The 22581-nt window shown below is 44.8% G+C and overlaps 1 protein-coding gene across 1 annotated transcript in view; it reads left to right on the top strand.

Annotated features, from left to right (window-relative positions):
* The window catches only part of PIK3AP1 (phosphoinositide-3-kinase adaptor protein 1), a 117625-nt gene extending 96476 nt beyond the window's left edge, over nucleotides 1–21149 (top strand). Inside the window, exons 13-17 of the mRNA XM_019458975.2 lie at nucleotides 690–762; nucleotides 8028–8183; nucleotides 10170–10240; nucleotides 12145–12263; nucleotides 19239–21149. Of these exons, the coding sequence (XP_019314520.2) occupies nucleotides 690–762; nucleotides 8028–8183; nucleotides 10170–10240; nucleotides 12145–12263; nucleotides 19239–19296 (477 nt within the window). The 3' untranslated portion in view covers nucleotides 19297–21149. The remainder of the gene's footprint in view (nucleotides 1–689; nucleotides 763–8027; nucleotides 8184–10169; nucleotides 10241–12144; nucleotides 12264–19238) is intronic.
* Nucleotides 21150–22581: the final 1432 nt, after the last annotated feature.

Here is a 22581-nt window from a genome sequence, read left to right as displayed (position 1 = left end):
ATTAAATAGCAACAAAATTTGTCTCTCATGTGTCTATTCAACATTTGTTGAACGACTGCAATAGACCAGACTTCACAGTTTCAGAAAGGTGTAAACCTGGTGTCTTTCCCTTTGAGAGGGCACAGTACCTCTGAAGAGACAACATACACACATATTCAAACCCACACGCACACACAAATGCGCTGGGCAAGGCAGCATAGCTCAGTGCCAGATGGCACCTGTGGTCACTAAGGACTGGAGCACTGGGGGGAGATTTAACAGAGAAGGTGAACCTTGACCCAGACCTAGAACAGATTCATGGAGAGGAATCCTTGTCCCTCATGGTCAGAGGAATGGTATGAAAACAATGTCAGAGGCAGTGTGCACGGAGTGTTTGTTAGCATGTAAGAGACTGGCTTGGCTAAAGGAACGCACAAGGAGGAGGTCAGTGAGTTCTAAGGCTGGGAAGGAGCTAGGAACAGAGGGGAGGGGAGACGCTTTGTTGTTGTGGGAAAGATGTCTTCTTCTCAGGCACAACTTCTAAGAGTACTTGAACTTCTCTGGGGGCTGATTGCAAATGGATTCAACCTCATTTGCATGTTTTTGCAACGTGATACATCGTGCAAACAGCATAAAATCAGAAAGAAACTCTAATGTCCAGAGGGTATATTTCTGGTATCTACTTTTAAAATGAACTAAATCTTTTCCAGGAAAATCTTAAACGGCTAAGAGATAGCATCACCCGAAGACAGAGAGAGAAGCAAAAATCAGGAAAGCAGGCAGGTATGTAGCTCCTTGGGGGTGCCGCACTGTGGGATACTGCTGTGATCTGTTGTTCCTGACCCTCCTTTCTGCTGCGGCCTGAGTGGGCAGAGAGCTTGCCCAGTGCCTGTCACCCTGTTTACAGATCTGGGTCCCCCAGATCTGTGAGGTTCTTGGGGACAATGACTTTGTCTTGTTTATTCTGCATACCTAGTACCTGGCACAGAAGACTTGTTAGCAAATGAATAAATGGACTGACCTCTGCATCCCTTCATCCTCTCACTCAAAGAGGATGATCAAACTTTCTCCCCAAGCATCTGACTCTCCCCTTAGCATTTAGGAAGACATGTTTTTTATTTTGTTTTTGTTTTTGCTTTTGTTTGTTAGTTTTCAAGGTAGAGAGGGAGAAAGGGGGGGAAGAGAGGCAGAGAGAGAGAGAGAGACAGAGACAGAGAGAATCCTAGGTAGGCTCCACATTCCATGCTGAGCCTGACACAGGGCTTGATCCCATGACCCTGGGATCATGACCTGAGCAGAAATCAAGAGTTGGATGCTCAAACGACTGAGCCACCCAGGTGCCCCAGGAAGACATGTTTTTTGAGCAGAGAAAGGAGAAAATCTCATTCACATAGTATCTGTTTTTCACTGAAGCAGGGAACTGTGTCATTGGTGTCTATACCATACAATGATTCAGAAGCCAGGACTCCAGGTATAGCAGGGCTCCTGCCATGTGTAGTGGCAGTCCAATAGCAAGGCCATGCATTCTAGTGTTTACACTGAGGACCAGGCTTCTCGGCACCACTACCCTTGAGCGTTGATAGGCATTTGCCTATGTTGCATATTCCCACCGAAAGCCTCTGGCATGGTGGGTCTCTGTGATTTATTTTGGCCAGGGTTTATTAAGTGGAGCTGACAATAAAAGGCTTTCAGAGGCTCTGCAATCTTGAGTAGAGCCCCATTAAATAAAGGACTAAGCTTGTGCATGACGTCCATAGTCTGTCTCCAGCTGCCGCCAAGAGCCTGACTTCTCATGACCTTGGTCAAGCTGGTAACACCCCAGTCTTTAAAAAGGACATCTTCCTGCCATAGGCCCCTTGCTCATGCCTGTTCTTTCTCACCTGCATGGAAACTACAGGACTGCAAGACCCAGCCCATCAGCCCCTGCTCAGTGAGGCCTTCCTGGACCACTCAAGGCCATTGTACCCCTTCCTCATTTGAGCATTTATAGAACCACTATCCCTCCCATTCATCTGGCACTTCTCTTTTGCTGCCTCTGATTGCTATGACTTCATTCCTTTATTCAAACCATCAGCAATTCCCCGAGGTTCTGTCTCCAAAATGCATCTTAGATCTGATCATTTCTGACCATCTCCCATGCCACAGCTTCAGGCAAACGAACATCCTCTCTTCTTGGATGAATGCAAGAGCCTCTTCCATTGTCTCCCTGTGTCCAGTCTTACTTCTCTACAGTTAATCCTCCAAAGTGCAGCCAATCACCTTTTAAAAATAAGAAATCAGATGGTGCCAGTCACTTGCTCAAAACCCTCAGGGGCTCTTGTCCTACCCAGAGTAAAATCACACTCCTCACTGTGGTCTGAGAGTCCCTACATGGTCTCACCTCTGACCTCTGAGCTCACCTTTACTTTCCCCCTCAACCCCAAGTTCTAGTACCAAAGGACTCCCTTTTTTTGCTCTAACAAATCAAGAGCAGCCCTCCCCAGGGCCTTGGCACTTGTCCTCCCTCCACTTTTCACACATCTTTACTGACTTGTCCTTTCATCCTTCAGAGTTTGGCTGTAAATTCTCCTCCTCAGAGAGGCCTTCTCTGTGTTCTCTCCAGAGTAGCTTTGCTTACCTTCTTTTCACATCACACACACTGGAATTATCTTATGTTTCTGTTCCGTATTTTCTGGCCCATCCTCCCACTGCCTCCTATTGCAAGCTCCATGGGGGCAAAAGTTTGTATGTTTTGTGCTCTGCTGAATCCCCCGCATGTAAGACAGTACATTCATTGGGCTCAAGAAATCTCCGTTGGAATGGTCGATTTCAGGAAAATTTTTGGTAACATCATTCATTCACTCTACAAATACTTAATTGAGCACCAGGCTCTTTGCCAGATACAGAGACCCATAAGGCCTGAACTTCACCATCTAGTAGCTTATGAATTAGTCTTTTATTTGTGTAGGTCTGATTTTCCCAGCTAGAGCCTGCCCTACAATCTCTAGCACAGTGTTTTGCATATGGTACTAGCTTAGTGAATATTAATGATTTTGACAGTTTGGGAAAAGAGGCATAAAGAGGTTATAACCATGGCAGAAGGGCAGGTATCTGCTTGGGTGACTAGATTTTAAATGTATGCTTTCACTACCCAAGCTCACACTTGTCTGCCCTCCTGGCTGAAGGGAGGGGAAAGGAGAGTAGGCAAAAAATCTGGTTCAAGATCTGCATGGTCATCTTAGGGTCAGACAATAGGTTCTAGGTGGTAAAAGGGATGAGGTGCTTTTTAAAACTAGAGCACATGAACCCAAAGATAGAAGCCTCTTGATTAAATGAAACATTTCACGCTTTTACACATAGGCAGCCTCAAGAAAGTTGTGATTTGGTGGTACATGAGGTGTTTGAAGGCCAGGGTGTCGCTGTGTTGAAGTCATGAGTGCTGGGCAGCTGGGCTCCAGAATTGAACCCACTGGGTGTCATGACAACTCTACCATCCAATCAATGGAGATATTGAAGCAAGACATACACATGTTGAGGAGTAAAGGGGTACAGGCATCGGCCCTGAGGCCGTCAGGGTTGGGGTCAAGTTCCTAGCCACTGCTCACCCCTAACTAGCTGGGAACCACGGACAAGATAAGTCACCCAACTGAGCCTCAGTCCTCATCTGCAAAGTGACACAAATAAAAGTGCCTACCCTATTAGGGTTGCTGTGAGGATTGAACCAGTTAAGTTCTGGCTGGGACCTAGCACAGTGCCTGGCACATGGAAGCACTTTAAAAACCACCCATACAGCAGCTGGTGACCTCTCGGGCAGGACCACCCAGGGTGCATGTGCTGGGCTGGGACTTGCCATCCAGGATCCAGAGCTGAAATCGTGGGTTTAGAAATGTTTTCCAAAGTTCACCCAAAGCTAATCAGACTCTGGACAAGTGATACCCACCAGTGTTTATGCTCTGCACTGGAGTGGTCAATGTCTACATTTTTTCAAAGGAGCATGGTTAAATGCCCTCCCTACCCTTACCCTCTACTCTTCAAGAAGCAGGCCCTCTGACTAGGAATTTTATGGGGGGGGAATGTTAAGTACTTTTCCTTTTTTTTTTTTATTTTGAGAGAGAGAGAGAGAGAGAGACAGAGAGAGAGAGACAGAGAGAGAATGAGTGGGGAGGAGCAGAGAGAGGCAGAGAGAGAGAATCCCAAGCAGGCTCTGTACCCCAGGGCTCAAACTCATGAACCACAAGATCATATCGTGAGCTGAAATGAAGAGTCAGCCACTTAACTGACTGAGCCACCCAGGCACCCCAGTGTTTTTACTTTTTACATTAGGAGCTTTAATGTCGTAACTATCAAAAGATTAAATTATATATAATCTGACATGAAACAAGAATGCCTGGGGACCACCATAGAGAGAAAGTTCTACTCATCAGCCCCAGGACATTTTTCCTAATGTTTATTTATTTATTTTTTGAGAGAGAGAAAGAGCGAGCACGAGTTGGGGAGGGGCAGAGAGAGAGGGAGCCAGAGAATCCCAAGCAGGTTCTGCCCTGTCAGCACAGAGCCTGATGCGGGGCTTGAACTTATGAGCTGTAAGATCATGACCTGAGCCAAAATCAAGAGTCAGATGCTTAACTGACTGAGCCACCCAGACACCCCCATTTTTGTTTTTTATTGTGGTAAAATACACATAACATAAAATTTATCATTGGACCTGAATGTACAACTGAGTGGCGTTAAATACATCCACAATATCATGCAACCATTACCACAATCCATTTCTAGAATTTTTTCTTCCCCAACAAAGATTTGAGAGCAAGTAGCTGATGTGGGACATGATCCCAGGGACACAGTGGGAGTGGGGAAGTGAGAGAGGGAAGGAAAAGTGGCCAGCAAAGTACAGTCACCACTGTAGAGATGGAACTTTATGTCCCTGGAGACTCTGGCGGTCAGTGGAGAACACTATGGAAGAGTGATCCCTCCCGAGGGGCCAGAGAGCTGACCATTTCTTCCCCAGCTCCCATGTCTGGGTGAGGCCTGTTGGGGGATGGGTGCTTGTAAACCAGTTAGCAGAGAAAGCCTCAGGTAGTCTGGGAGTGGGGCCCTGTACTACATAGTGAGGCCCAGAGCATCAGAGGGCATCAGAGCATCTTCCGAAGAGTGGGCATCTTTATGGTTGACTAAATATAGCATATTATTTAACTCCATAAAACTCGATTGTATATTTAATGACGTACTAACCTGTAATTACCCATTTCACACTGAGTAGCCTCAGTGCTGCTGTATGTGTGCTTGTGGGAGTAGAGGTTTGGCACTTGGGGAGGTAGATTCAGATTGGGACAGTGTTTAGGGCAACCTACTCTTTGACCATCGCAACTCCTTTAAAAAAAAAAAAATCTGTTTTCCACATTGAGCTTCTGTTTTCAACAGAGGAAAGAACTCTGCTTCCAAAAAAAGGAAAAGAAAAGAAAAAGAAAAAGCATTTGGAACCCATTGATACAGAGTAACATCAATCTGTAGGAAAATTAGGGTTGACAAATGGCATCTCTGTTTAAAGGACCTTTTCTAGGAATGAAGCCCATTCTAAACATAAGGGCTGACTCTATTTATTTAGAAATCTCACTTGCCTTAGAAAAGAGAAACGATTATTTTGCTTTAATTTGGGTTACAACACCAAGGGTAATTAAAAAGTAAGATTCTGTTCATAATAACTCACTGGTCTTTCTTCAGCTTCGGGGAGTTGTTTTGTTCTTGCTGAGATGGTTCAGAACATTGATAGTGTAGGAAGTCAGAGGAGCTGGTGTAGCCCGTGACTTGTAAAACACCCTAACAGAAGGCAGTCAATATTTGTGTTCTGGGTGTGTCTGGGGCTAGTCTGGGGCAGGACAGAGAGGAGCAGGCAGGGTGCCAGGAAACCTGAGTCCCAATCCCCACTTCGTCACTGAATCACTTTGTGATCCAAGACTTTAACCACTCTATGCCTCAGTTTCCTCATCCATGGTTTTACTTGACTAATCAACTTCATGGAGAAGGAAGGAAGTTCAAAGGAGGTATAATGACCCACGTGGACACGCTTTGGGGAAAGTACTGTGCGATCTAATGATGATTACTATTCCCAGCATTGTTCCTTTCTTCCAAGAATATCAGGATTTTGTAGACTCACTCTACTTGATTTTTTGAACTTTTGACTCCCAATTTTTTTTCATGTGTTTTTTATTTTCCTTCCTCATAGAACCAGTTGAGGGTAGAAAATTGACTCACTGAAGTGAGTTAAGCAGACAGGAACCTCCCTTTAAAAGAGTGTTGTTTAAAAAAAAAAAAAAAAACTAGGTCAAAGCTGAGGGGGAAAACAAAAGCATTACACCTGTTTGGGCTCTGAGACCAACTGTGGGCCCACGCCCACATGCAGGTACGGCTGGTCTCTGCCCAAGTAGTTGCGGGCTCGGGTAGCTGCTTGCACTGCTCAGTTGTCACTAGGAGAGCCTGAGGGTGTGAGAAAGGTCTGTGCTACACAGGGACCCAGAAAGGTGGTTTAATACTAGGACCAAACAGTGCCCTTGGAGCCAGTCTCTAGTGTGAGGCACTTGTGGCATCTAGTAAACTACAGTCCAACCTTTTTTTTTTTTTTTTTTTTTTAAAGCTTATTTATTTTGAGAGAGAGAGAAAGTGAGCAAGCCAGCGAGGGGCAGAGGGAGAGGGAGAGAAAATCCCAAGCAGGCTCCATGCTGTCAGAACAGAGCCTGATGCAGGGCTCGAATCCATGAACCGTGAGATCATGACCTGAGCTGAAACCAAGAGTCAGATGCTTAGCCAACTGAGCCACCCAGTCCAACTTTAACATCTTCTGTGTGCTTACCATACACTCAGTCTACCCTGCCCTTGAACTTCTTTCCTCCTGTTGTGGTTTACCCATTCGCCCTTCTCAGCGGACTCTGGCTTTGGCAAGCGGAGCCACCTCTGGTCCTGGACTCCCTGAACTTCTCGCCACACCCACCCCATAGAAGAGGAGAGTCAGAGGAGGAAGTGGTGCTGTTAAGATGGGAGCACATGGCCCAACAGTACACGGAACTTTCACCTCTTCCAGAGGCCCTGCCCCTGGGCTTGGGAATGTTCCAGGCATCAAGGGAGCCCTGTGTCAGGAGCTCACCTGGTGTTTGCACTTCCCTGGGGAGAAAGTGGGTATGGACACCCACAGATATTTTGTTCTGCTTGTCAGCAGGGGTTGTTTTCTGCTCAGGAACCCCGGGGATGGAAATCTAGGGAGGACTAAAGACCCAACTACTGGGCAGGGCTAAGTCAGGAAAGAGACCAGTTTAATGCTGCACAGGACAAAGGCATCATTTCTTAAGTCTGTGGTGTCCAAAACCACTGATCAGCCTTGCAAGTCACAAAATCTTTCATGGGGCTGATGGACCTCCTTTCATTACCAGTCTGGGTCACTTCTGTCAGTTACAGACCATGCACCCAGCATCCATCATTTATTGAGGGATTCAGGGGCAGTATGAGTAGTGGTTAAGCACCTGGACTCCGGAGCCTGGGTTCAAATCCCAGCTGTCTCACTTGTCAGCTGTGTGCCGGGGGCATGCTACTTCACTTCTCTGTAATAGTTTCTGTTGGGAATGAAGATAATAGTATTTATTCCATGGGTGTTGGGAAGCTTGTGGAACCCCACTTGGTGCACAGGATAACCAGTTATTAGAATCAACAGCACTCGCGAGTCTGCCGTGTGAGAGGGAAGTAATGCAGAGAGGTTGACTGGCTGACTTAAGTCCCAGAGCAGGGGAGTGGCAGAGCCCCAGACCTTTCCCTGATCTCAGGCTGTCTGCCTGACGTGGAGCATTTGTGCCTCCGTCCCTCTCGTCTGTCACCCACCGATGGCTACACAGGAGTCTGTGGAGTTTCAGTGCTGAGTTGAGCAGAGCCCCCTCCCCGCTCCTACCCATCTCTCTTCCCCTCCCCTTCCCTCCTCTCCCTGCCAGGTTCAGGCCAGGGATGCAGGTGGAGCGGGAGCAGCCTGAGCAGTTTGGTGGGCTGTAGTCTGGTGCCTTGAAGATTTTCCCTCTTTCTTCTGATTCTAGACTTGGAGATCACGGTCCCAATTCGGCACTCACAGCACCTGCCAGGGAAAGTGGAGTTTGGAGTCTATGAGAGTGGCCCTAGGAAAAGCGTCTTCCCCCCAAGGACAGAGCTACGGCGAGGAGACTGGAAAACAGACAGTACCTCCAGCACCGCAAGTGAGCAAGGGGTAGGGGGTGTGTGTGGGGGGCGATGTCTTCACATCTGCACTCCAGCTGGGGCCTTGGAACTTTGAGAACAGTCTCTGTTGTGAGCCCAGCAGATCCCAGCTGGAGCCTGATTTGGGTCTGGAGGTGTAAGACATGGGGAACATTTAGCCTGTGAAGTTTGCCTTTTCTTAGAGGGCCAAAGATCCTTTACTCTAATATCCCCTGAAGCCAGATTGCATACTACCTTATTACACTGTTCCTTTTACAAATAGAAAAACCTAGTAATAACACTAGTTAACATTTATTGATCGTTTACTGTATGCTAAGCCTCTTCTATAGATTCTCAGATTTAATTCTCACAGTAACTCTATGGGATAGGCACTACGACCTGTATTTACTGAGAAGGAAACTGGAGTCTTAGTGCCTTGCCCTAGGTAAGATAGCTAATCAGTGGTGGTGTCAGGATTTGAGCTCAGGCAGTCTGGATCCAGGGCCCAGACTATTTTTTCTGCTTCCTCAACCGTGGTAAGGGGAAGGAAAGAGCATGAAGTCAGAAACATTAGAAAACGATGGACTCAAATTTGAGAATTCCAACTTTATAGATGAGTTGAGGATCTAGTTAGGAAATGTGGAAGACATTTTGGCTTGAGAGCTTGATAGAGTCTGATTGCAACAGACAGTACCCGCTGAGGTACACGCAGGAGGTGGGGGGCTTTGTTTCCGTATCCAGGGCGGTGTTAGCTGACTTCGGATACACCGGCTTCACAAGCAGAATAGATGGAGTTTCTTTTCTTTCACACATTTTAGTGTTATCAAAACAGCTAGGAGAGCCATGAAAGAGTGGGAGACTTGGCTGAATTTTAGGACTCGTGTCTCCTTAAATGTCAGGCAGAGAGCCCCCAGGAAGGTCATCTAAACCCAGGGGTTAATCTTTTCTGTATCACAAACCCGTTTGAGAATCTGATGTGTGCTCTGGATGTGGTTCCCAGAAAAATGCACGTGTATGTGTACATACATAGACATACAATTTTTCCCGTCCATGGACTTAGGTCAACAACCCTGCACTAGTCTCGCTTCTGACTTTATAGATGGGGTATTTATGATCCAGAGAAGGAAAGGGTTTTATGCAAGGTCACCTGGCCAGTGAAGGAAAGGTGGGAGTAGGCCCTGCTCTTCTCTCGGTTCAACATTCCTGCCACCACTACCTGTTGAAACAGACCCAAAGCCTGTCTCACGACCGACCACAGGGAAAGTCTAGACAGGGCAGAGAAAACTTCTCTTAAATAATGGGGGTGGTAATGTGTATTCAAAACCCTCTTGAGGCATTTTAGAGAATTCTGACAAGTTCAAAAATGGGAGAGATTTTCCCAGTGATCACAGGTGGTTGAGGAAACATGAGGCAGGTGGCAGTCTCTCGGATGTGTCGTGGAGGAGAGAAGTGGTATAGATCGTTTCAGGGTGAGGGCAGTGCATTCCGGTGTGGAGAGGAGGGGAAATGTAACAAGACAAATGCAAAGCATTTATTTCGGGTTCAGATTAATTTCAGTGATTTTACGTGTGTGTTTTACCTTGAGGTGAAAACGGAAAACAATGGAAAGCATAAGCCCGATACGGGGCTTGAACACACGGATGCGAGATCATGACCCGAGTCAAAGTTGGACACTTAGCTGACTGAGCCACCCAGGCGCCCCTTTGTAATTGTGTTTTTAAAGCATGTAACGTGTGATAAGCTCTCAGTAAACGGTAGCTATACAGAAAAATAAATAAATAATAAATAAATAAATAGGTAATAAAAAGGTGAACCATTTCATTTTATGCTGAAAGAAAAAAACTAAACTCTAATAAAATGGTGTAAGATGGTAGCATTTTGAAGATCCCATATTCACAGCTTATGTATTGCTTCTACCATTAAAATTAAGGTATGTGCCAGAGTTCTGCATTTTATTTTAGCCTGAGAGAATCCACAGCCCAGCTAATTTTGTTCGTACCCTTCAGGCAGCGCGAGTAACCGATCCAGCACTCGGAGCCTCCTCAGTGTGAGCAGCGGGATGGAGGGGGACAATGAGGTGAGAGCTGGGGACTCCACTCCCATATGGCTTGTCCTACGGGGTCATTTCATTGCAGGAAATAGAAATCCAAGTGAAAGAAGCGGACACACAGGTCACATATTACAGGATTCCATTTATGGGAAATATCCGGAATAGGTAGAATCAGAGAGACAGAACACAGATTGGTGGATACCAGGGGCTGGGACGAGAGGCAAATGGGGAGTACGGTGTTTCCTTTTGGGGTGATGGAAATGTTTTGGGACTAGCTGGAGGCGGTAGTTGTGCAACAGTGTGCATGAACTAAATGCCACTGAATTGTTCACTTAAAAAAATTTTTTTTAAGTTTATTTACTTCTTCGGAGAGAGACAGAGACAGCGTGAGCATGGGAGGAACAGAGAGAGAGGAAGAAGAGAGAGAATCCCAAGCAGGCTCCACACCCTCAGCACAGAGCCTGACACGGGACTCGAACCCACGAAACCGTGAGATCGTGACCTGAGCCGAAACCAAGTCAGACGCTTAACTGACTGAATCACCCAGGCGCCCCAAATCGTTCACTTTAAAATGGCTAACTTTATTTTATATGAATTTCTCCTCAATAAAAAGAGGAAGGAAGGAAGGAAAGAAGGAAGGGGGGGAAGGAGGGAGAAAGGGAGGGAGAGAGAAATAGAAATTCGCTCTGACTAGTTAAGCCATAAAGGGCATGTGTGAGAAGGAGCTGGATGAATACCAGGGAATCCAGGGGTAGAAATCCCATCTTGGGGCCGGGATCAGAAGCAGTGAGAAATGCCGGAGCCAAGGCCAGTGCTCCATGTTTCCCCAGGGCCATATGCTCTCGTCTCTTTTCCCCTGGGTGGACCTGCTTTCTTGTCTCACTGTACCCTGACCTGTTCTCCTCCTATGCATGTATAGTGGCGAATAGTCCCTATAGTGGCGAAGAGTCCCAAAAGGCCTCTCAGGAGGGGATGAGCTGCTGCCTTAGACTGAAGCCCAATTTTGGTCAGGGTGTCTACCCCAATCCAGTGGCTGGGATGAGCAGGAGGTGTCACATGGGTCACTGCCAACCCGGGAGACCCTGAGATAGGGCCCTTGAGGTGGGCCAGCCCTCCAGTGCACAGCTTATATTCATTACCCCCTGACTGAGGGCCACTCAAGGCTCTTCTCCCGAAAAGGGACTTTGGTTTAAAAACAAAATTTCTCCGGCTCTACCTGGTTAAATAGAGCATGCTTCTCAAACTTTAAGATCCATAAGAACCTTAAGATCCCAGGCACCTGGGTGGCTCAGTCAGTTAAGTGTCTGACTCTTGGTTTCAGCTCAGATCTTGATCTCATGGTCCTAAGCTCAAGCCCCGTGTTGGGCTCCATGCTGCGCGTAAAGCCTACTTAAAAAAAATATTAATAATTACCTAGGATCTTGTTAACATGCAGGTTCTGACCAAGTGGGTCTGAGGAGGAGCTTGAGATCCAGCAGGTCTCACAAGCTCTCAGGTGATGCTAATTTGATGGTCCACAGAGGACGCTCTGAGTAACAAGGACCATTAATGAGAATTTGGGCCCCGTTGTCTCCTCAGTGACTCTAGGAATCGATAGAAAGCTGCCCTGGTGTTGTTGGTTTCACTCTTGTTCTTTTTTTTTTTAAGTTTATTTATTTTGGTGTGGGGAGGGGCAGAGAGAGAAGAGCGAGAATCCCAAGCAGGCTCCACATGGTGAGCAGAGCCCGACATGGGGCTCAGTCTCACAGTCGCGAGGCCATGACTGAGCTGGAATCAGGAGTCCTACCCTGAGCCATGCAGGCGCCCCACTGGCTTCATTCCGTTTGTGAATAACCTTCAGCAAAGCCTGGGAGACTTTGGGCTCACCGGGCCCAACTATGGTGGTTGCTTAAAGAAACGTTCACCTTTCTTTATCATCTTTTTTCTTGTAGGATAATGAAGTCCCCGAGGTTACCAGAAGCCGCAGCCCATGCCCCCCACAAGTGGACGGAACACCTACTGTGCCCCTTGAGAGGCCCCCCAGGGTACCTCCAAGAGCTGCCTCACAGAGGTAAGGTTGATGCTGACAAGAAATGTGTCTCTCATTCTCTGAGTTCCCGTGGGAGGACAGTAGGATTTGGGGGCACCTAAGATGACCTAAGAATGCGTGCAGAGCTAACTGAAATGCCTAGTTTTGATGTGTTTTAATGTGGACTCTTTGCTAACTGATGCTCTATTCGAGGGCAAATACTTTAAGTAGCAATTGCAGTATTTCATCAATGAAGTACATTGGTAAACATCAACTTTTTTAGTAATTGTCATGTTTGGTTAAAATTCAGCTCCCTAATAGTAATTCCCTTGGCTGTTTTGTGGGGACAGTGCCTTTTGGGGGCCAGGAGATAAGAAAGACTGGGGGATGAAAATAAAGGTGGGAGACATGGCTCTAGCGCCACACTCTCTGGGAGCAGTGAACTTGGATGAATTATTTCACTTTCATGTAACTCAATTTCTTCATCTGTAAAATGGGGATAAGAGTAGAATGTCCTCACAGAGTCGTAAGAGTGGAGTTTTGGTCCATAGTAAGAGCTCAACAGAATGAGTGATTTTTCTTATTCGGGACAAGACTGAGCAGATGGAGATTTGGAGATGGGCATCAGGCAAAGGAGTCTGATGTCTGTCTTTGTTTATAATGGTACTCAGGCCTCTGGTAGGAACTTTTTCAAGGTCTCATGGACAGAAAAAGTAGTCAAAGCTCACTTGTCTGCTCATGCAGAAAGGGGCCTGGGGAATGAAAGCCTAGGCTTGTTTTAGGCGTTTAATTCTTTGATGTCTAAAGTATAATGTGGGGGGAAAATGATTAAAAGGTGGAAGCTTTTTTTTCAACCAGGGTTGGTTTTTTTGTTGTTTCATATTGAAACTTTTAACTCAAATGAATCTCATCAGTGCGATTCGTTGAGAAAGTGCAACAAGGAGGCCTTTCTTCTGATTTTCTGGAAAGAAAAGCTGTCTCTGAGCTAGGCGTCTTTCCATTTCTCCCTTCGCTGCTTACCACTCTTGCGTGTGCTCCCAGTAACATTCACATACTGACACTTGTTACACAGACCTCCTGTGATCGCAAACGGTGTCACATTCACTGGCATGTTTCCTTGGTATAGACCAGAGGTCACATAGTAGGATACTAATCCTGGGGGGACCTGTAGCGATAATCGAGTCCAGTTGCCTGAATTGACGTAATGTTCTGTTGCTTCAAAATCATATAGTTGGTGACTGGGGAGGGGTGTTTACGGAGAATGATTATGGTAATAAATGCTAAACTGTACTGAGCGCTTACTATATACTGGATAGTATGTTAAACACAGTGAATGCAGGATCTCACTTAACTCCATCCACAACTCTAAGAGTTAGATATTTAGGATTATCCCATTATTCCAAGCACTGGGGCTTGGACTGGATTGAGATTTACCCTGTGTGGCAACCCTGGTTGTGCCTGACTCGAGGCCTCCAGTGTCTTAGTCATTTTGTGACACCTGTGCAAGAAAGTCAAGGTATCAGTAGGAGGAGATCCAAGACCTAAGGCCTGCTAATCCTGAAGATTGAGGAGTTTGGGGGCAGTTAACTAATTGCATCAAGATGAAAGGGTTGTCAAGCTTGAAAACTATAGCTGCAAGACTCTGTGGGATTTTGTTAATGGGAGAGAAAAAGAGAACAGCCAGGGAAACGGGTTCCAGAAATTAAAGGATAGAAATTGGGCTGCATTTAAATGTGTCAACAGAGATGGCAAATGAATTCTGGGGGGAGTCTGGAAGCATGTTGTGATAAAAATGGGAGCAAACAGGAGGAAAACACTTTGTACTAAAGAAATGGTATTTGCAAGGAAATCTGTAATTGATAGAGCCTGGCATTTGGGTGCCTTTTTGGTGTGAAGAAAGATTTGCAAATATGTGATTGTTTTGTAAGTATGTATGCAATTTGCATAATAAAACGAGGAGATGTTTGAGCAAATAATAAAGCAGGCCTGTCTGTCTCCTGAATGGCTTCCGTGCTCCACCCACTGACGGACAGGAGGGGAGGCCAACCTTGAGGGTCTCCTCTCCACTTCCAGATCTGGGAATCAGCAACTGTTCTTTGCCCATGTCTCCTGAGCCCCCCTCCCAAACAGCACTAGGGCTACAATGCCTGTCACCCCCTCCCAGTCCTGGTCCCTTCCTCTACTCACTCCACATGCCGTCCTCAGAGCTTGAGCTGGCAGTGAGGACTCCCGAGTCTCCACTTCCACCTGGGCCTTCTGTTTCCTACTCTCTGCTGGGGGCCCTCGACCCAGATGCCCCACGGATGTCTCAAACAGCCTGTGCAGAACTGAATTCATCCCATCTGCCATTCTCTGTCCCAAACTGCCTTCCTCTGGTGAGTTCCCAGCCTGAGATAAGGGCACCGTTCTCTCACTTCCCAGAGCACCAAACCCAGGCGTCATCCTCCAACCCTCCCTCCCTGACAGCTCCCACAGAGTGTGTCTCCAGACTCTGTCCATTCTGCTGCCCTTTCAGCTCTCGGATCCACCCCCTCTCCGTCTGCCAGGGCCTACATTCATCCTTGTAGACCCACACTCACCTCCCTCCTCCACGCTGCCGCCACATTGCACTTTAGATCACAAATTGCTGATGATGTCACTTCCTGGTGTAAAAGCCTTCCCACTGAATGCTGTGTTTTTTAGCACGCTGTGGCCCTGTCTAGCCTCAAGTCCCACCCTCTCCTGTATTCACGGATGCACCACCCCTTAAGGATTCCCAGTGGGCTGTGCCATTTGGAACTGTGTCTTTGCTCAATCTGCTCCTGTTGCCTGGGATGCCTGTCTCCCTCCTCCCTTCCAATCTCTTCTTAGAAAATTCCTACACATCCTTTAGGATTCGGTCTAGTTATCATCACCTCTTCTATGAAGCCTTCCCTGATGTTCCTATGTTCCTATGATGAAACTTCTTGTGGCTCCCCAAATATCTCTATTATAATTCATTCCATGTTATGGCCCCTCTTTACATATCTGTTTCCTTAAGTGGAATTTAAGCCCCAAAAGAATAGAGACCATTTTTGCTTAAAAAGTTTTTTTCTACTGTCTCCAGTGCTTAGTATAATAGCCGTAACAGAGTAAGAACTTAATAAATATTTATCACGTAAGTGAGTTAATGGATGGATGGAGAGATTGGTACTGCTTGTGTTAGACTACCCATCTCTTAAACAGTTAGCCATCAGTCATCTTCCACAGTGCAGGTAGCTCATAGATTAGTGGAAAGAAGTTTCACTCTCCCACCTTTAAGTTCCCAATGTATTTCAAAGTCAGGGAAAGGAAATGATGACAAGAACAGGAGAAGATGCATTATATCTTTGTATGGCATTTTCCTTGCAGGGCATTAGTCCTTATAGAGTGGGCAGCTGACAATGTCACGTTCCTCACAAGTAAGGTCCTGCCAATTGATAACAACAAAACAAAACAAAACAAAACAAAAACAAAACAAAAAACACACCCCAAATCTTACTGAGCCTTTGCTGCTTTGTTTTTAAACATATTTTGCCATTTACAAATGATTTGTCAATCACTAGCAATCTGTACGCTCCCCTTTAAGGCATAGCCAAGGTCCTGTGTAATCAGAACATACTTCTAGAGGCCTCTTGCGGTGCCAGAAGTTGATCCTGTACATGCAGACTTGTAAAGAGGTCTGTGAAGTCCCTGGGAGGGGCTGGAGTGGTCAGGGAGTAAGGGTACTTGGGACAGAGGCTATTTATTAATAGGGAAGTTTGAAAATATTTTCAACAATGTTGTGATCATACAAAAGCATAATAACAAATCTACTTATTTTAATATTTATTTTTTATTTTTGAAAGAGAGAGAGAGAGAGAGAGAGAGAGCATGTGCTAGTGAGGGAGGGGCAGAGAGAGAGAGGGAGAGAGAGAATCCCAAGCAGGCTCCACATTGTCAGCAGAGCCAACACAGGGCTCAATCTCATAACCGTGAGATCATGACCTGAGTTGAAATCAAGAGTTATATGTTTAAACAACTGAGCCACGCAGGGGCTCCATAGTCCTACCTTATGTATTTATTTATTTTTTTAAATTTTTTTTTAAATGTTTTTATTTATTTTTGAAACAGAGAGAGACAGAGCATGAGCAGGGGAGGGGCAGAGAGAGAGGGAGACACAGAATCTGAAGCAGGCTCCAGGCTCTGAGCTGTCAGCACAGAGCCCAACGCGGGGCTCGAACTCACGGAGTATAAGATCATGACCTGAGCTGAAGTCGGCCACTTAACCAACTAAGCCACCCAGGCGCCCTCCATAGTCCTACTTTAAAAGAACATTAATCAACATCAAGGTTGCTGGTTTCTTTTTTTTTTTTAATGTTTTTATTTATTTTTGACAGAGAGAGAGAGAGAGTCAGAGCACGAGTTGGGGAGGGGCAGAGAGAGAGGGAGACAGATTCTGAAGCAGGCTCCAGGCTCTGAGCTGTCAGCACAGAGCTCAATGTGGGGCTAGAACTCATGAACCATGAGATCATGACCTGAGCTGAAGTCTGATGCTTTACCGACTGAGTCACCCAGGCGCCCCAAAGTTGCTGGTTTCTTAAACAAAACTCATCAGCAGCAAGACCTTACCTTCAGCAGGGAGGAGAAAGCAGCCAGTTCTTAGGTATCTCTGGGCACTCATGTCTCCCAACTCCAGCTTCTCAGATTCCTGGAGAGGCTGTCTCCCCACAGACCACACCTTGAGTCTGATTTAATACTCTTTACTTTCATGATTCTGATATGTCTATAATCACAAATCCATTTCCCTGAGATGGGACTTCCAATCCTTGGTTGGGATTATTCATCAGAATGAACTACAGAAATTGTTTGCTTGCAGACCCACCCCAAATGCAGAATGGGGCAGCAGAGAGAGGAAGAGGGTCCAAGAGGGAATCATGACTATCTTTGTGGTGGATGGTAAATTGTAAGGCTCATGGGGCATACATGGGAAAAATCTTTATTCATAATAAAGCTAAAATTATTAGCTGTACTTCTTGAGTACTTCTTTACTTCTAGAGTAAAGGCCAGAAACAGTGCTACCCACTTACCAATTGTCATTTCCAAGCAACACACAACACTCCAATGTAGGTGTTTGTAGGTACTTCTGTTTGGTAGGTGAGAAACACATTCAGAGAAGTTGAACTTGTCCTTCAGATGTGTGCATAATTGCCTTTGCTATGTGTTCCCATAGGTTCTGAACTTCCCCTGTCCAAACAGTGCAGTTTACTGATTTTTCCTGTTGTCTGTCTTATCCATTACATTCTCAGCACTGTGAGGGCTGAATCCATTCCCATTTTACTTGTTATATGTCATACCCAGGAGTAGACACATAGTAGATAAATGTTTTTTGAGATGGAGGGAGATGGATAGGAAGGAAGGGAGGGAGGCAGCGAGGCAGCCGGGAAGCCTAAATGTACTCAGCTAATAAGTAAGGCTGACTGGCCTTCAGCCTTCTCCTATAAGCCCATGGTTCATAGGTCAGGTTGGGGAGGTGGAAGGAAACTGTCCATTTGTTTTTTTCTGGATAAAGAGACAACCACACAAAACCATCTATTCCCAGGGGCCATAGCAGGACCTTCTGAGGATGTCTGTGGTTGTTCTTTTCTACTCCTGCTTCTCTATCTTGTTCCTGAGATGGCCCCTCTTTTTCTCAATTCTTTTGTTATTTCCTTGACCTATGCAAAACTTGCGTTCAAGAGACATTTAGTAAATATTTAATCATTGATTCATTCAATCTTTGTGCAACTCCAGGATAGCACAGTTCAATTATGGCACCTGACAAAGCCCTCTTTCTTGACTTATTGACTTGCTTCCAAGAGAATTAAATATTGGTTTTACAGCACACATGTGGAAATACCATCCACCGTTGTTGAACCTCTCTGTAAATAGACTCACCCAGGTCTATCTGGAATGGCATTTAGGACTGTTTAAAAACCATCCAGAATAACATGGAGGGGGGCTTCTAGGAAAGCAAATGTGGAGTTGGGATAACACACTTAGCGATCCCATGAGGGCATAGTTGTGAGAAGCAGACTTCAGAAATTCTTCACTCCTTTCTCAAGGGACCACCTACTACAATATGTCTCCTGCCTGGCTGCATATTTGAATCACTGGTGTCTTAAAATATAGGCTTTATTATTTAGATACGGCAAGGTCAACAGATCAGGAGACAACTGCTCTTGAGAAGATAGTTTGGTGTACTCCTAGATCCCAAGAGGAGGGGGCACATTATGCCCTGGTGGCTCTGGGGGCTCACTGGGAAGCACCAGGTTTAGTCAGGAGAAAGGCAGTGAAGTGGGGGGAACAGTGGAGTGGGCAGTGAAGTGGGCAAGAACTTTTACTGTGACTTCTGCAGGAGGGTACAACTAGGGTAGGCAGATTTAGGATTGGCTAGTTTGAATAATTTCAGTGGGCTCTGGGGCAAAAGTCCCTAGCTGTCCTTAGTTGTCTGGTACCTGGTCCTGAAGTGATTAGGGCAGATGGGTAGTGGCCCAAATGTGAGAAACCGTGAAGAAAGTAGTATAAGGGTATAGGGTGGGATTGGTTAGTTTGCATAGGAAAGGTCCGCTCTTTAGTAAGTTGCTATCTCTAGGAACTAGTTTACCTTGGGAGGGGCATTCCCTCCAGGATCAGCAAGTCTCTGGGGGTCAAAGCATCAGAAAATGAAAGACATGGTTAATATAACTCATTGGGGGAGGGACACTATTAAAAAGTTGTGATGCTTGAGCCTTATCTTCTAGAGATTATGATGGAATGGGTCTAGGAGAGAGCCTGGGAATTGGTATTTTTTAAAGGTCCACTGGTGATTCTAATGTGCAGCTAAGGTTGTGATCCACAGCCAGCACTGTGGATGCTGAGGTCCTCCTGAGGTCCATATGGCTTCATTAACTAAGGAACGTGTTCTTTGCATAGTTTACCAAGTTTGCCACAGACCATGGATGCCTGAGAACTAGTTAATCAAACTCATTTTAAAATAGTGACCTTTATCTTTCATTTCAGGCCTGCAGCCAGGGAGACCTTCCATTCTCCTCCACCTATTCCACCCAGAGGTCGCTGATTCCACCTCCTAAAACCTGCCTACTTCGGGACTTTGAGACCTGCAGTTTCAGCCTGTTAATGATGTCTTCGTGTTGAGTATGATGGCATGAGTATTGACCTTAAGACCTACTCTCATGGCTGATATTGTTGTGGCCCTGCTGGTTTGGGCTTTCCTTGAAGAAGATATTATTAAGGCATGAAGAAGTGAAAAACTGAGGACTTTATTCACCATCACCAAGTATATTGATCCACATCCTTCTTTGCCAAAAGGATAAAGACTTAATGGGAATACTTACCTCTAATTTGGCACGTCAGAAGCCTGAAAAGATTGATCAGAAATGTACTTTAGGAGTGATTTTACTGAAATGCACTTATATTAGGCCTTACTTATTTGCTAGTCCAGCATAACTTCTAGAAGTGGTTATGATTTAAGACTTACAGTTTTCAAGTAAGAAGATATGTCCTGACTTTTAAATAGTTCTTCAACTTTTCTGTAGATTCAGGAGGGTGTCTAAATGTTGGAGCTGGTCACACAAGACAAACCGAAAATGACTTTAGAGAGGGATTAGTCCTAATTCCTTGTATGTGGAATACAAATCTGAGGTTCCACAGAAGTCCGGAACCATCTCTAGATAGCCAGTCACTCTCCCTCAAGAAATGCCCGCATGTAGAAATTCAGTCACTGACTGTTGACCTTCCAGAAATATCCTTCCTCCATATCTCCCGGGCATGGGACTATCAAGTTGTTTTTTTTTTTTTTTTCCAATTTGGGCACTTATACTTCACTATGCTTTCAAAACAGTGATGTTACCAAGGAACATCTATAAATGGTTGGGAACCGGAAGCTTGGGATGCCAGCGACCCCATTTATTGTTCTGCAGTCTTTATAGATCTTATAAGTTCAGGTCATAAGGAGAGAGAAGGATCCTTGACTTTTTCTCTGCCAAGAGGTTAGAAGAGAAAGGAAGAATGTAAAATCGAAACAGTTATATATTTTCTTATAAATGTAATATTACCACTAGGCTTAGGAAATCTGTGCAGAGAATAGAGAGCCATTAGTATATCATGATTGTCATATGTCATTAATATGTGATTAATTTTGAGTCACTGGCACAGAAATCTACCTTCAAAGCACAGATCCTTAATTTGATACTTAAACACACAGTAAAATTAGTATCAGACACATTTCTTTAAAAAATATCAGAAATCTGGTGATTTTTCATGAAATATATTCTTTGTCCCACACAGACATATATAAGCCACACTATTAATGATCTATTTAATTACAGTTTTGTTGTATCCTTTTCTAATGATTCGAGGTTCTTTTTCAATTTCATTCATCAGTCCAGCAAACGAGGACTCTTGTTGGAGTTCATAGCTTCTGGGTCGTGGGTCTTTTTTCTGACATAAAATACACTATTGGCCGTGGCCATTAAGACAGTCTTTGTGCAAATCACTTATCACAATGCCTGGCACATAGTAGCCATTCTGCAGTGGTCCCTTTACTCTCCTTGTCACTTATTTGGGAGAAAGAGGGTAATGTGGGATAAAAGGAGAACAAGAAATTGTAATTTTGGTATTGTTGTCTTTTCTCTTATTTATAGGTGGTCTCTTAAGCACACTTGGCTTTGATAAAAGCTACACTTTTTTATATTCAATATCTCTAAGCTCCCTCTTGGATTGCCAAATTTAGATTTTTATAATTCTCTAATAAGCATTTTGATCAATAACATGACAGAACTTACTGCCAGCTAATGGTGTTAGCATCTTTGTGTGCACATCACTGTTTGTGCAATATTGGAATATTTTATTACATTTTATTCTTCTGTGAAAGTAAATGGAAAACATAAAATTGAAAGTGCTGATTAGAAACTTGGGTCTGATAAATATGACACACTTGAGACACGGGTGGAAATGGTCCAGAGTTCATTGCACATCTGAACTGCTCCATGTTATCAAAGAATGTCTCTAATGTTGATGTGAAATTCTGCATTTTTTAGAAACAGTACTACCCATTATGACGTGAATTTATTCACCTTCCATACTCAACATTTATACACATTTTTAGGAATATGTTATGTAACAAAATCATGGGTTCCAATACAGTGAGGATCAGAAACTAGACTGTAACTAGGTATCCAAAGAGACTGTTAAAAAGCTCTCTGTGTGATGCTTTGGGAGACAACTCAGCTGCCACCATCCTTCCCCAAGATTTTATGAGCTGGTTCAATAGACAGGGAAGCTATTAGTCATATTCACTGCCATTGCTTCTCCTTCTAACTGTGCAAAGTATGCTGTCATCCAGTTCCTAGGCTAGTATTCTTCCTTCATCTTGTATTAAAACCTGAGAGCAGGTAACCCAACAATATAAGCAACAAAGCATGAAGAATGAAAGATTATGAACAAGAGGTTGGTGTTGCAATCAAATCATTTAACTTGATGTATTTAATGATGTGAATAATCCCTAATGCTTGGCCATAATTAGGCAAAGTGATAGGATGTAAATTACTTCAATGAGTAGTTTTACAAGTCGAACTAAGTACCTACTCTTCATCTCTATTTTTCTGGCTTTGTTGCTAAAAAAGAGAGGTTTTAGCCTATCCTATATCACCTCAGTAGTTGGGATTTTTAGATCCCTCTCCCATACGCACCAGAAAAGAAGATGGTTTTCTGTGCTCCTCTGTCAAAGAATAGTGTATGGTTTTGCAGCTGGTTGGCTGAGGAAGCATTAATACCGACTCATTTGAGTCTGAGAACCAAATGTTTTAAGTGATTGCTTCCTGAAGAAAGAACTTCGAACAATTATAAAGTTTTCCGGTGATTAAAACGTTTCAAGCAAAAACAGAAAAGATAGAGGTGCAAAGTGATAAATAGCAATGGAAGGACTGGCCCACCCCAGAAGTCAATACTAGAAAGACAACATAACAAAGTAGAAAGAAGGAATACACTTTCAAAGAAAAGGTGATCTGAAACCGGCCACTGTACACAGAAGGCAGGGAGAGTGAAGAAAGAGGCAGACCACTCCAGGTTGATAGGGTAGCAGTTTTTTTTTTTTGTTTTTTTTTTTAATTTTTTTTTCAACATTTATTTATTTTTGGGACAGAGAGAGACAGAGCATGAACGGGGGAGGGGCAGAGAGAGAGGGAGACACAGAATCGGAAACAGGCTCCAGGCTCTGAGCCATCAGCCCAGAGCCTGACGCGGGGCTCGAACTCACGGACTGCGAGATCGTGACCTGGCTGAAGTCGGACGCCCAACCGACTGCGCCACCCAGGCGCCCCGATAGGGTAGCAGTTTTAATAAG

This window comes from Panthera pardus, unplaced genomic scaffold, assembly GCF_024362965.1.
Source record: "Panthera pardus isolate Hobbes unplaced genomic scaffold, ASM2436296v1 HiC_scaffold_22, whole genome shotgun sequence".
NCBI classification, from domain to species: domain Eukaryota; kingdom Metazoa; phylum Chordata; class Mammalia; order Carnivora; family Felidae; genus Panthera; species Panthera pardus.
The sequence above is the reverse complement of the archived record's forward strand: the minus strand, read 5'-3'. Positions and strand labels throughout refer to the sequence as shown.